The sequence below is a fragment of the Triticum aestivum genome, chromosome 7D (assembly GCF_018294505.1).
Source record: "Triticum aestivum cultivar Chinese Spring chromosome 7D, IWGSC CS RefSeq v2.1, whole genome shotgun sequence".
Lineage (NCBI taxonomy): Eukaryota > Viridiplantae > Streptophyta > Magnoliopsida > Poales > Poaceae > Triticum > Triticum aestivum.
In genome coordinates, this window is record NC_057814.1 from 80,003,066 (window position 1) to 80,016,645 (window position 13,580).

The 13,580-nt window shown below is 48.5% G+C and overlaps 2 protein-coding genes, 1 long non-coding RNA gene and 1 pseudogene across 3 annotated transcripts; 1 reads left to right on the plus strand and 3 right to left on the minus strand.

Annotated features, from left to right (window-relative positions):
• Positions 1 to 276: 276 nt before the first annotated feature.
• Positions 277 to 5,734, minus strand: LOC123170847 (putative receptor protein kinase ZmPK1). The gene is made up of 3 exons (XM_044588582.1): positions 3,329 to 5,734; positions 482 to 1,427; positions 277 to 305 (listed from the first exon to the last, which is right to left on the minus strand). The coding sequence occupies exons 1-3, from the start codon at positions 5,732 to 5,734 to the stop codon at positions 277 to 279; spliced, it is 3,381 nt and encodes a 1,126-aa protein (XP_044444517.1).
• Positions 5,735 to 8,126: 2,392 nt separating this feature from the next.
• On the plus strand, positions 8,127 to 13,427 carry LOC123169791 (uncharacterized). Its single transcript, XR_006484953.1, has 2 exons — positions 8,127 to 8,667; positions 13,155 to 13,427. It is a non-coding gene; the product is annotated as an uncharacterized lncRNA (long non-coding RNA).
• On the minus strand, positions 9,563 to 12,443 carry LOC123169790 (putative receptor protein kinase ZmPK1). The gene has a single exon (XM_044587666.1). The coding sequence runs from the start codon at positions 12,344 to 12,346 to the stop codon at positions 9,902 to 9,904; it is 2,445 nt and encodes an 814-aa protein (XP_044443601.1). The 5' UTR covers positions 12,347 to 12,443; the 3' UTR covers positions 9,563 to 9,901.
• LOC123171820 (uncharacterized) lies at positions 13,396 to 13,580 on the minus strand (annotated as a pseudogene).

Genomic DNA, 13,580 nt, shown 5'->3' on the forward strand with positions numbered 1-13,580 from the left:
GAAAACACAAGTTCAAGCAGTTTATGGACTACACGACTCGACTCAGAAAAAGGAAGCTGATGACTCTTGCCTTGCTGACAGGCATCACAAACTGCATCAACATGTTTAATGGACACAACTGGAAGCTCATGACGATGAAGTACATGGCGAACGATGGGAGTGGCAGGATGACCAAGGCGTGCATGCCAATGTGATGGAGACACACGAACGCCACTGAAGGCACTGGGAGCTGGTGGCACATCAAGCGCATAAAGACCATTATTGCGTAGTCGACCTCTAAGAAGTACGTCCCTCGTGTCCCGGTCCTTAACAAAAAAATAAAAAGGATGAAATTCAGCAAGAACATTATTATCACGAGTAAGTTTAGGAACTGAAAGCAAACTACGTGAAACAGAGGGAACACGAAGGACATTAAGAAGACGTAATTGTTTGGATCGATGTGTAAGAAGTGATGCCTGACCAATATGTGAGATGTGCATACCTTCCCCATTAGCGGTGCGAACCTGATCGTGTCCACGGTACGGCTCCTGTGTAGAGAGCTTGCCCATCTCACTCGTCAGGTGATTGGTAGCCCCCGTATCCATGTACCAAGATGCATCAACTGGGTAAGAAGGAGTATGCCCCTGCTCATGAGTCGCGAGGGCAGCCTGCTTCTCATTGCCCTTGCCATTGTTCCCAAGCCCCAAGAAATCCTGCTTGAAGCGACGATGGCAACGAGAAGCAAGGTGACCATCAAGCCCACATAGCTGGCAGGGAATCTGAGCACCACATGAAGGGCAACAGGCACGGACTCGACCTCCTGTCGAGGTAGTGGTGTTCCGCGAATTAGTCGCGGTCGGCGGAGGCTTACCACCCGTTGGTGGCTTGGAGGGCTTGCCCTTCCCACGTGTTGCAGCGTTGGCGGAAGGAAAACTCGACGTAGACCGGCGAGCCTGGATGCGCTGCTCGGTAGCAAGGAGACGTGCGTACAACTCTCGTGGCTGGATGGGAGTGTCACGACCATTGATATTCTCCACCAAATTATCATAGTCGTCGCTCAGTCCGTTGAGTACATAGGAAGTGAACTCCTCCGGACCAAGCTCCTTGCCAATGGAGGCAAGTGTGTCAGCCATACCCCTCACCTTGTTGAAGTAGTCAGTGACGGTGAGATCATGAAGCTTCACCTCCCCAAGCGCAGTGCGAATGGCATGAGCCCGCGCCTGAGACTGCGAAGCAAAACTGGTGTGAAGAGCCGTCCACGCGTCCCGAGATGTAGAGGCGAAGATGACCAGTGACGAGACCCCCTCCGTAAGAGAGGACTGGATGGCGGAGAGGATGGCCTGATCCTGAGCCACCCACGCATGATGCCCTGGATGGTATGGCGGCGGGCACGGCAGAGTGCCATCAACAAACCCCTCCAAGTAACGACTGCGGAGAAGTGGTAAGACCTGAGCACGCCATGACAGATAGTTATCCGTCGTCAACTTCACCGGGATGAGATGCGCAAAGTAGAACGGTGCATGAGATACACCATAATCCGAAGGCGGCGGCGGCGCATAAAAAACCGGGGGTGAAGGACCACTCGGCACGGCGGACGAAGCCACCAGCTCCGTCGATGCACCGCCGTAGGGCGCTCCGTATGAAGCGGGCGCACCGTAAGGAGACGCAGGCACCGAGGTTGGCGGGTAGGCGCAGGCCAACGGGGCAGCGTGGCCATAGGACTGCTGCAGCGGAGAGGGAGCCGACCACTGACTAGCCGGCGCGACGCCGTAGGAGCCGGCCACCGGCGGCTGTTGCAGGGACGAAGCACCCTGATGTGGATGTGCCGCTCCGTAGGGCACATACGAGATGCCCTGGTGATGCACGTCCGAGTGCAGAGGCGGGACGCCACCCGAGCCGGATTGCTGATGAAGATACGGGGCAGCGCCCTGGTAATGTGTATACGGAGCGGCGCCGTAGGAGCCTGCTGGCGGGACTCCATACGGATGCAGGACAGCGCCCTGGTGACTGGCGGCTGGAGCGGCACCATACGGTGCAGACGGGACGGCGGCGCCATAGGAGCCCGCCGGCGGCTGAGCGGCGGAGTCGCCGACGACCGGCGACGGTGGCACGGCGGAGCCCTGGGCAGTGGCAGCCATGGAGGCGCCAGCCAGGGAAAGCAGCGGCGGAGAAGCCAAAAACGGAGAGGCCGGGACGGCCGGAGCGGCGGCTGATGCGGGAGGAATCGCAGCTGCGGCGGCCGGCACCGAGGCCATAGATGCGATCGTGGCGGCAGCGGAAGCAACGATCGTAACTAAGCTGATACCATATTAGACGTAGACTTCTTTTGATGAATCGCACAGCCCTCTAGGGGTGGCGTGAGTTGTATATATATTGGTGTTACATAGGTACAAAGTACAAATCCTAACCATACACGGTTAGGTATACAGAAGCTATACGTAATACAATTACATAGTCTAACACTCCTTCCCGCTCCCCTCCTGCGGCGGCGCGCTTCGACGGCCCGGGAGGGAACCTCGTGGCCGGCGCCTCCTCCCGCATCCCCTGCCTCCCCGCCGGCTTCCGCGCCGACCTCGAGGTGCTCAGGTGAACTGGTGATTGTTTTGACACTCCCTGTCATTGTTGATTCTTCTGAATCATACTATAACTTTTATAGCTGTGAGTAATCTATTACATTCTGTTCTTTAATCTGTTGGCTGCATGATAAATCAAGTAGTAATAAAACTGGCTATAGATTGATCCAACCTATTACTATTCATGTTAGATCCCATAACAAATTCTGTTTGCTAATAATCTAGCTCACTAGGATTGCAGATTTCTTCAAATAACTGAAAGCAGAGGTGTTATGTTATATGGACTTAAGCATCCAAACAAAAAGACAAAATGAAATACCAGTTACTGGTTAGTACCCCATCTTGAGAAACTAGTTATTGATACGAATCCGGAGAGTCTGTACATATGGCAGGGAAAGGCTTCATCAACTTTTCTGCAACATCACAGAATAATATGGATTGTTCCAACCTACTATTCATGTTAGATTCGGTATATTTCTGTTTGCAATCAATCTGGCTCACTAGGATTGATTTCTTCAAATAACTGAAAGTAGATGTGTTATGTTATATGGAATTAAGCATCCAAACAGAAAGACAAAATGAAATACCAGTTACTGGCTAGTACTCCCATCTTAAGAAACTAGTTATTGGTACAAATCCGGAGAGTCTCCACATAGCAAGGAAAGGCTTGCCTTTTCTGCAACATCACATAATATTATTCTTAATTCAGCTAGATGTAACAATAGTAAATACAACACTGAACATTATTCCACAAGTGAAAGCATTGTTTCAACCACATGGCTCATGCTCGGTCTTCTGCTCCTCTCTTCTTCCACACATGATACTGCTATCTTAAGCATTACCATCGCTTCTGAATGGTTGAATTCTCCATCCAGTCTGTGGTCGACAAACTCCAGAAGCCATGACTGGTCTTCACCTGCTAGTTTCTCTTTAAGAATTTCAGTAGAGCATCTAACAGCCATTTCCACCTCCTCCTCAGCGTCGACCATCCAACTAGAAACCCGAATCCCCTTCACTAACTCAAGAAGAACTACTCCATAGCTGTAAACATCGGCCTTGCCAGTGATTGGAAGGTTTAGAGCCCATTCCGGTGCAATATATCCTCTGGTCCCATGTACCCTTGACAACATCAGTGCTCTTGATCCTCGCTTTTGTAGCTTAACCAGTCCAAAATCTGCAATCTTGGGCTCAAAGTCTTTATCTAACAATATGTTCTCTGGTTTGACATCACAATGCACTATCCATTCAAGGCACTCATGGTGGAGATAGGCCAGTCCTTTTGCCACCCCAAGTGCAATATTATACCTTTGGTTCCATTGGAGCACAGGGATTATTCTTTGGTAATCAAACAGAGCTCTGTCTAAAGAACCATTCTCGATGAACTCAGAAACCAAGAGCTTGCACGTCTTCTCGACAGAAAACCCCCAAATTCTGACCAGATTCATATGATAAATTCTGCCTATGACACTTAGCTCAGACCTGAACTCCTGCTCTCCATGGATCACATCGTTTAGCTTCTTCACTGCAACCGTCCTTTCATCATCAAGGACTCCTTTGTAAACTGCTCCTGACCCACCACTTCCTAGCTCTTCCTGGAAGCAATTGGTTGCTTTCAGTAACTCACTGTGACTAAATATTCGGAACTGGCTGGATATTATCGTGTAACCTTCATCTGTAACCTCTGGTCCTATCTTCCATTTGTAAACTACCAAACAACCAGCGATGATTAAAGCTACTTCGATGAAAAGCAGCGTTAATGCTGAAGAAAGGAAGTAGCCAACCTTGAACTTGGAAATGGCACCCTTGAACATCCGCGATGAAATGTCTGCTTCTTTTTCATGAATTTTGCATTCGTGGGTTACTGTAGAAGCCAATTCTGGCGTAGACATCACTACCTTGGGAACTTTCAGATAAATGTCATTGTAAGGGTCTGGGAAGTTCTTGCCATTCAGAAGAGAGACCTTTGGATAACATTTGCCTTCTCCTCGTCGGTACGAAAAAGCTTGGCAATCAACATTGTCCGAGCATGCCTCTTTGCACTGCAAGAATGGCACCGAGTCTGCGTACTCCAAGTCATGCTGGTAAAAGTCAGTTTGTGCAAGCTTACTGAACGAAAAAGTGGCCATGTTGTTTGCCTCATGTCTTCTCCGGTCGTCCCAGCTGGCTGTTATGTTTGCCTTGCGCCTGCACCCTTTGCTCCAGTTGCTTGCATCAACCACCTCGAAGCCTTCGAGGCAAGAGCACTCGAGCTTTGGTATGTATTTGCATAGGCTGTTTTTGCCACATAGTCCATGTACATCGCAGACTCGGCGGAGTGCCATCCAAGAGACTGACCAATCGCCGCTTGTTGCGTTTAGGCTATACAGCCTAAGGTTGCCATCGTAATCCAGAGTCAACCTCCTCATGACCTTTTCACCAAGATCAGAAGCATCAAATGACGAGTTGTCACTCGAGAAAAACTGGCCTGTCTGTTGAAGAACAGCATAACGACTACGGTTGTAAGCGCTCCTCTGATTTACCCACAGTTTGTTGGCAGGGTTGGGCCAATATATGCTACTAATCTCGGGGCCATCGTAGATGAGTTTTAGCTGATTGTCACTGTCAAAGTACAACGTATAGAACCCTGTGTAGAGCAGACCCCTGGCAGATGCAGATACCAGCTGTACGTACCGGGTCATGGGCTGGGATGGCAGAAGCGTGTCGGTCGCTGAGTCGAAGCTCTTCCAAAGTTGCCGATGGTCCTGATCCACGACGACAAGGTTGCCGCTGTCGAGAAGCTCTGCTCGGCTTGCACGAGCGGCGGTCATGTTGGTGCTCCAGACGGCCGTGCCATCGTAGTCAAGCAGGGCCAAGCCCCCGTGCTCTTGGAAGGAGAGCCTGGATCCCCTACCGTTCACGGGCACATCGCGGTTAGCCGTCCAAGCGACGGTCTTCCCTGATGAGCCGGTGAACCAGATGGAGAAGGTGAAAGCGTTGGTGGCCACCCTATAGAACCCACAGGCGAAGGCACCGCTGGGCGATAAAAGGATGGTGGTGGTTGTGCTGTTGCTGCTGCTGTTGGTGGAGATGGAGGAACCTGGCCCAAGGTAGCTGATGCCATGATCCTTTGCAAGCGCAACGGAGATAAGCAAGAGAAGGAATGAGATGGATGTGGTGAAGATGTAGGCAACTCTCATGGTCATGGCATTCATGTATCCAGTAAGCAGGAGGAAGCACCTTGTGTCCTAGTTATATGCACCCAGGTTCACGTGGCTTCCATAATTTAGTTGCAGTCCTGCCCTAGTAGTTTTAAAAGGACTGAACGGCGCGAGGGACACGGCGAGCGCTGCTCACTGCAATCTGGCCGATGCTTATTATTTTGAAATCTATGTCAAAAACTATTTTAGTCTACACGATGACTTCTTACACTAGTAGGGCCACCGTGATTAATTGTAGTCGGCTGGTTGTTGGTGGTTGGGTGCGAGCATGGTTAATAGTGCTGGCTATATGAAACTGCCATGTCGTCATTCATACAATAGTGTGAGCTAAGAGCATCTACAACCGGACACCTTAAACCATCCCTCAAACGCCCGTGGACGTGCCCGGTCAGTGACCGGACATGAGAGAGAAGGAAAAACGTGACCCAACTGGATCCCTCGTATCATCCTATAGGCCCGGGCTGTCCGCAAACCCTCATATCCATCTTAAATACGAGGAGGATACGAGGGCTCGCAGATGCGCCCGGCCGCGCTCGGGCATTCCGCCACATAGGACGCGGCCCTACCCGACCACCTCTCTCTTTCTTTCTTTCTTCTTTTATTTCTCTCTCTTCATCTTGACCAATCACGTGCAAGTGACCGGATATATGAGAAGAAAAATGAAAAGTATGGCTGCACGGATGGATAAATAGGGGCTCAAAACGGACAGACCGGACATGTCCGCGTGCATTTAAGGGGTCATATTTGCTATGTCCGGCTGTAAATGCTCTAAAGGTTGGTTATTACATTAGTACTTTGTTCTATCTTCTCTCTTTCTCTTTTTTAACATTTATTGTATTTGTCTAAGAATACACTTATAGTTAAGCTTTTGCATAAGGTTGGCCATAGTGGGAGTAACATAACCGGTAACATGTACTTGAGACTAGCAAACATGCTTACATGGCAACTAATTAAAGAAGAGAGAGGGTTAGAGTAACATAGGTAGATACCATATCATGTTAAATGCTATGCTACTTTGTGTCATGCATGGCAATAAATATAATCATCTATGATACTACTTTATGATAGTATGCATTATGGAGGTAGTATCATACGCTAGTATTATATGTATGATATTAGTATATGATACTCCCCACTATGAGTAGCATAAGAGTTCATTCCCTTACTTTTTTATATTTTTCTCCTCCGTATAAACAAAAATGTCATGTAAGCAGGTTGTAAGCGGATGCAGACGAGTAGCGATTTGTGCGACTTTTTGTTAAATTAGCAGTGACTTCATAATACACGCGCTTGTGTATATGTCAATAATAAAAAAGCTGTTCATACTCATTTACTAGTGAACTGGACGCAGCGCATTTAACTCACACATTGACTGACAATGTGGTGCAAGTTTTCAACGGAGAATTGATTGAAAATAAATGAATGTAAACTTGCCAGGCAACTTTCAATGGAAAGGTACCCCTAAAAAAGACTTGAAAGATGAAACGGTAAAAGGTAAAATAAAAGATGCAGCTACGAAGACATAAGCTACAGCCTTTTTGAATTATTTGGAGAATATTATGGTTTTCTCAGAAACCACAGTTTTCAAAACTTTGAGGTGTTTGGGTCCAACAAATATCACAGTTTTATAAACATATTGTCTCTAATACCATGTTTCTTTGGTATTTAAGAAAAGATGTCCTGAACACTTTTTTCTAAACCGTAGAAGAAAAAAACTATGGTTTTTCAAATCTGAAGTATTCATTGCCTACGCAATTGAATACCGATGTTCCAGTCCCAGTCGTCTGTTATGTTTGACTTTGGCCTGCACCCTTCGCTCCAGTTGCTTGGGTCAACCACCTTGAAGGCTTCGATCCCCGTCAATCTACGTCGTGGGGGGATATGGAAGGGATCCCAAATGACGGCAAGTCATTTAAGATTTAACCCGTCAAGCACGGCGACCCCGAATGTTACCGCATGAAAGGAAAAGGAAAAAAAAGACAGCCGTAGGATGAAGTAGGAGCTGGGAGCATGAGGAGGAAGCAGGCAAGCCGGATCCCATGAACACGGCCTCGGTGGGTTGATGTCGCGTCTTCCGCGTACCATCGAGCAAGGGGGCGTCCAGGTAAGCAAAGACAGATCGAGGTCATGTTGTTTTCTACCGCTGGGTAATTTTTTAAAATGTAAAATTATGAATTTTTAAGAATTTTGAATTTTGCAATTGAAGGCGTTCATGGAGCTCGGCATCCAAAAGCAATTTCTGAAGGAAAATGTATAAAATATTTTTAAAACTTTTTACTACTGCTACTGCTTTTTCTTTTTCTTTTTTTGAGGATTACTACTGCTACTGCTAGTAGGAGTATTTGTGTAAGCAGTACGAACAGCTCCCTCGAAAAAACGGAGCAGTTCTAGGGACCCTATCGAATTGGTGCGTGTCGCCCCTCTCCCCTGCTCCCGTCCCAGCACCGCGCCGCGGCAGCCCTCACCGGCGTCACTGCGCGCTCCAGCTCGCTGCCCGACCACGACCCGCTCGCCTTCTACTGCCTCTCGGGCCTCGTCGACCCCCTTCCTCCCGTCCCCGGCCCTCCTTGCCGTCGCTCGCCTTCCTCTCCGAAACTCCGACCCGACCAGCACCTCCTCCTCCTACTCCTCCCCGCTGCCCTCCTACGGCGGCGCGCTTCGACGGCCAGGTCAGGAAGCCCGTGGCCGGCGCCTCCTCCCGCCTCCTCTCCCTCCCCGCCGGCTTCCGCGTCGACCGCGACGCCTCGAGGTGCTCAGGTTGTCGTCTCTGTACAGGAGCCGGAGCAAGGGAAGGTGCTTGGCCCCGCGCAGTACTTGGTTGGGGATGGAGGCTCCGTTCAACGCCGCGCACGAGGCAATGTGCCGCTCGGTGGCTATGCCTATGCGGGAGTCCATTGGCAGCAACAATGAGTGAACCGGTGATTGTTTTGACACCTCCTGTCATTGTTGATTCTTTCGAATCATGCACTAACTTTTCTAGCTGTGAATAATCTACTGTATCTATTACATTCTGTTCTTTAATCTGTTGGCTGTATCATAAATCAGGTAGTAATAAAACTGACTATAGATTGATCCGACCTACTATTCATGTTAGATTCGATACATTTCTGTTTGCGATCAATCTAGCTCACTAGGGATCAAAGATTTCTTCGAATAGCTGAAAGTAGATGTGTTTTGTTATATGGAATCAAGCATCCAAACAGAAAGGCAAAATGAAATACTACTTTCAAGTTAGTGCTCCATCTTAAGAAACTAGGACACTAGGTACTGACAAATCCGGAGAGCCACTACATATGGCAGGGATAAGGCTTGCAGCAACTTTTCTGCAACATCACATAATATTACTCTTACTTCAGCTAGATGTAACAATAGTAAATACTCCCTCTGTAACTTCATACAAGACATTTTTTGACACTGTCATAGACTCTAAAAACGTCTTATAAAAAGTTACAGAAGTAGAACAATACTGAATATTATTCCACAAGTGAAAGCAGAGTTTCGACCACATGGCTCATGCTCGGTCTTCTGCTCCAGTCCTCTTGCACACATGATATTGCTATCTTAAGCATTACTGTAGCTTCTGAATGGTTGAACTGGCGATTGTTTTCACTCTTCCTGTCATTGCTGATTCTGTTGAATCATATAACTTCTATAGCTGTGAGTACTGAGTAATCCATTACATTCTGTTCTTTAATCTGTCAGCTGCATGATAAATCAGGTACTCCATCTAGATTTGATACATTTCTGTTTGCTATCAATCTAGATCACTAGGATTGCATATTTCTTCAAATAACTGAAAGTAGATGTGTTTTGTTATATGGACCTAAGCATCCAAACAGAAAGACAGAATGAAATACATAGTACTCCTAGTTACTGGATAGTACTCCATCTTAAGAAACTAGTTATTGGTACAAATCCGGAGAGTCTCTAGATATGGCAGGGAAAGGCTTGCAGCAATTTTTCTGCAACATCACAGAATATTGAGGAACGGAGGGAGTAGTTCGTACTCCCTCTTAAGAAACTAGGTATTGACACAAATCTGGAGAGCCGCTACATATGGCAGCGATAAGGCTTGCAGCAACTTTTCTGCGACACCACATAATGTTATTCTTATATCAGCTAGATGTAACAATAGTAATACAATACTGAATATTACTCCACAAGTGAAAGCAAAGTTTCGACCACGTGGCTCATGCTTGGTCTTCTGCTCCTGTCCTCTTGTACACATGATATTGCTATCTTAAGCATTACTGTAGCTTCTGACTGGTTGAATTCTCCATCCAGTCTGTGGTCGACAAACTCCAGAAGCCATGACTGGTCTTCGCCTGCTAGTTTTTCTTTAAGGATTTCAATAGAGCATATACCAGCCATTTCAACCTCCTCCTCGCCCTCAGCCACCCATCTGGAAAGACGAACCCCCTTCACTAACTCAAGAAGCACTACGCCGTAGCTGTAAACATCGGCCTTCCCATTGATTGGAAGATTTAGAGCCCATTCTGGTGCAATGTAGCCTCTAGTCCCATGCACTTTTGACAACATTTCTGCGCTTGATCCTCGCTGTTGTAGCTTCATCAGTCCAAAATCTGCAATCTTGGGCTGAAAGTCTCTATCTAACAATATGTTCTCTGGTTTGACATCACAGTGGACAATCCATTCAAGACACTCATGATGGAGATAGGCCAGTCCTTTTGCCACCCCAAGTGCAATATTGTACCTTTGGCCCCATTGGAGCACAGGAGAATTACTCTGGTGATCAAAAAGAACTGCGGCCAAGGAACCATTCTCGATGAACTCTGAAACCAAGAGCTTGTGCGTCTTCTCGACACAAAACCCCCAAATTCTGACGAGATTCATATGATAAATTCTGCCTATGACACTTATCTCAGACCTGAACTCCTGCTCTCCTTGGATCACATCGTTTAGCTTCTTCACTGCGACCTTCCTTGCATCATCGAGGACTCCCTTGTAAACTGCTCCTGATCCACCGCTTCCTAGCTCTTCTTGGAAGCAACTGGTTGCCTTCTGTAACTCCCTGTAGCTAAATATTCGGAACTGGCTGGAAATTATCGTGTAACCTTCATCTATAATCTCTGGTCTTCCCTCCCATTTGTGAACAACCCAACACCCGGCGATGATTAATATCACTTCAATGAAAAGCAGTGTTAATGCAGAAGAAAGGAAGTAGCCAAACTTGAAGTTAGAAGAGCCATCCTGGAACAATAGCGATGTACTGTTGGCCTCCTTTTGATGAACTTTGCATTCATGGGTTACGGTAGAAGCCAATTCTGAGGAAGACAGCGCTCCCCTGGGAACTTTCAGATAAATGTCAGTGTGAGGGTTCGGAAAGTTCTTGCCGTTAAAAAGATAGACCTTTGTGAAACATTTGCCTTCTCCCTGACGGTAACCAAAGGCTTGGCAATTAGCATTGTCCAAGCACAAATCTTTGCAGTTCCGAATTGTCACCCGCTCCCAGTAGAGCAAGTCATACCCAATGAAATCAGCTCCCGCGACCTTTCTGAATGAGAAATCCTGGGTGGCCCTGAGGTTTGCCTTGCGCCTGCACCCTTTGCTCCAGTCGCTTGCATCGACCACCTCAAAGCCTCTGAGGCAAGAGCACTGGAGCTTGGGTATGTACTTGCAGAGGCTGTTTTTGCCGCAGAGTCCATGAATATTGCAGACTCCGCGGAATACCATCCAAGAGACCGACCAGCCGCCGGTGGTCGCGTTCAGGCTGTACAGCCTGAGATTGCCATCGTAATCCAGAGTCAACCTCCTCATGACCTTATCACCAAGATCAGAAGCTGCGAATTTGAAGTTGTCGCTCGCGGCGAACCGGCCTGTCTGCTCAAGAACTCCATACTGGCTACTGTTGTAGGTAGTCCTGTGATTCACAAGCGGGGTGGTGAAAGGGTCAGGCCAGTACACGCTACTGACCTCAGGGCCGTTGTAGATGAGCTTGAGCTGGTTGTCATTGTCAAAGTAGAATGCATACAACCCTGATGAGAGCAAACCCCTGGCAGACGCAGACACCAGCTTTGTGTGCCGGGTCATCGGCTGCGACGGCAGAAGCGTGTCGGTGGGTGAGTCGAAGCTCCCCCAGAGGCGCCGGCCGTTTGGATCGACGACGACAAGGTCGCCGCTGTCGAGGAGCTCCACGCGGCTGGCACGGGTCGCGCTTGTGTTGGTGCTCCAGACGGCCGCGCCATTGTAGTCGAGCAGGGCCAGGGCCCCGTCCTTCCGGAAGGCGAGCCTGGACCCCCTGCCGTTCACCGGCGCGTCGCGGTTGACCGTCCACGCGACGGTCTTGGCCGATGAGGAGCGGAACCAGATGGAGAAGGTGTAGGCGTTGGTGGCCACCCTGTAGAAGCCGCAGGCGAAGGCGCCATTGGGCGACGCCAGGATGGTGGTGGTGGTGGCCTTGGTGCCATCCTCGATGGACACCGAGGAGCCTCTGGCGAGGTAGCTGCCGCCATTGGTGTGATCCTTTGCAAGAGCGACGGGGATCAGCAGGAGGAGGAGTGAGATGGATGTGGTGAAGGCCACAGCAGTCGTCATCTGGTTTCTGCTGATGCGTTCAGTGCTACAGCCTACAGCCATGTATATATCACACACATGAGTGTTGAAAAAAAGAGTACGCTCACGTGCCAAGTTGCCGAGTTACTGTAGTAGCATGTACTAGTCGCATGCTACGGACCTGGACGGCAAGTCCTTTTAGTCCGTACAGAAAATGGATCCCGGATATTACCAGATGGAGTATAATAATGAGCGATGAAGATAAAGGTAGGGAGCGATGGTTCCAGCCTTCCAGGTTCAGTATGGAGCAAAGAGCCGACAAGGACGCATAATTTCAGGTTGACCGAGATCTGTCTTGATGAGAGAGGAAAACACGTGCTTCATCAGCTTAGAAGATAGAGGTGATTGCCGTGATGGTCGCCCTGTGATGATATGGTGTGCAGGGTTTTACGCTAGAACCGAGTAGCATAGCATTCTCTTGTGAGGAAAGGTAGGGAACGCGATGGTTCCAGGTATTGAGCAAGAGCCGGCAAGGTTGACCGTGGCTTGTCTCGAGTGAGAGAGAAGCCACGTGCTCAGCTTCATCAGCCTGACGGCTCTGTTTTCTTCCCATTCCTGGTCGTAGGTGAGTGATACCGTGATGGTCCTGTGATCAGTAAGGTGTGCAGAATTTTATACTACCAGAACCGAGCGGCAGCATTCCTCTTGTGCTTCCGTGGAAAACCCGGTGTCCCAACTTGACAGGAGCGTGGCTTCGGTGCTTGTGTTGTGTGTTATCAGCTTTCAGTAATGAAAGGAAATTTAGCCGGAGAAATGCTGTGATCTGGCAAGAAAGAAAGAAAGTCTTATCTGTAATCGTTGCGCTTGCGCTGACCAGTCTCCTTTGGTGCAGATGTGGTTGCTTCTTCCAATGGCCGCTGGATCAAGTTAAACGATCACGGACGAGTGGACGAGCTCCACTCTGATTTAAGTCAGCGAAGCATCCAAAGATGAGGACTTGTTCCATTCTGATTACCCCCGGGCTGTTGCGGTGTTGGACGTTTTGTACCTGAATGAAGTACCTTGTTTGACGCTGGTGTTCACAGTGCTTCCTGTTGGCTTTGTAAAAACTGTGCTGTATATAAACAAGAAATGGCAAAAGGAGAGAGAGCCACCTAGAGCTGAACAAGAACGATCCTCTGCAGGCATGGGATCAGTCAGACTGATCTGAGCCGTTAATCACGCTCTGGCCCACAGGTCAGATGTGCTTGCCTCCTTATATTAGTCAAGGATGCAGCGGTACGATCCTATAGAACACATCCTGTTCAAGTAAGGTCAT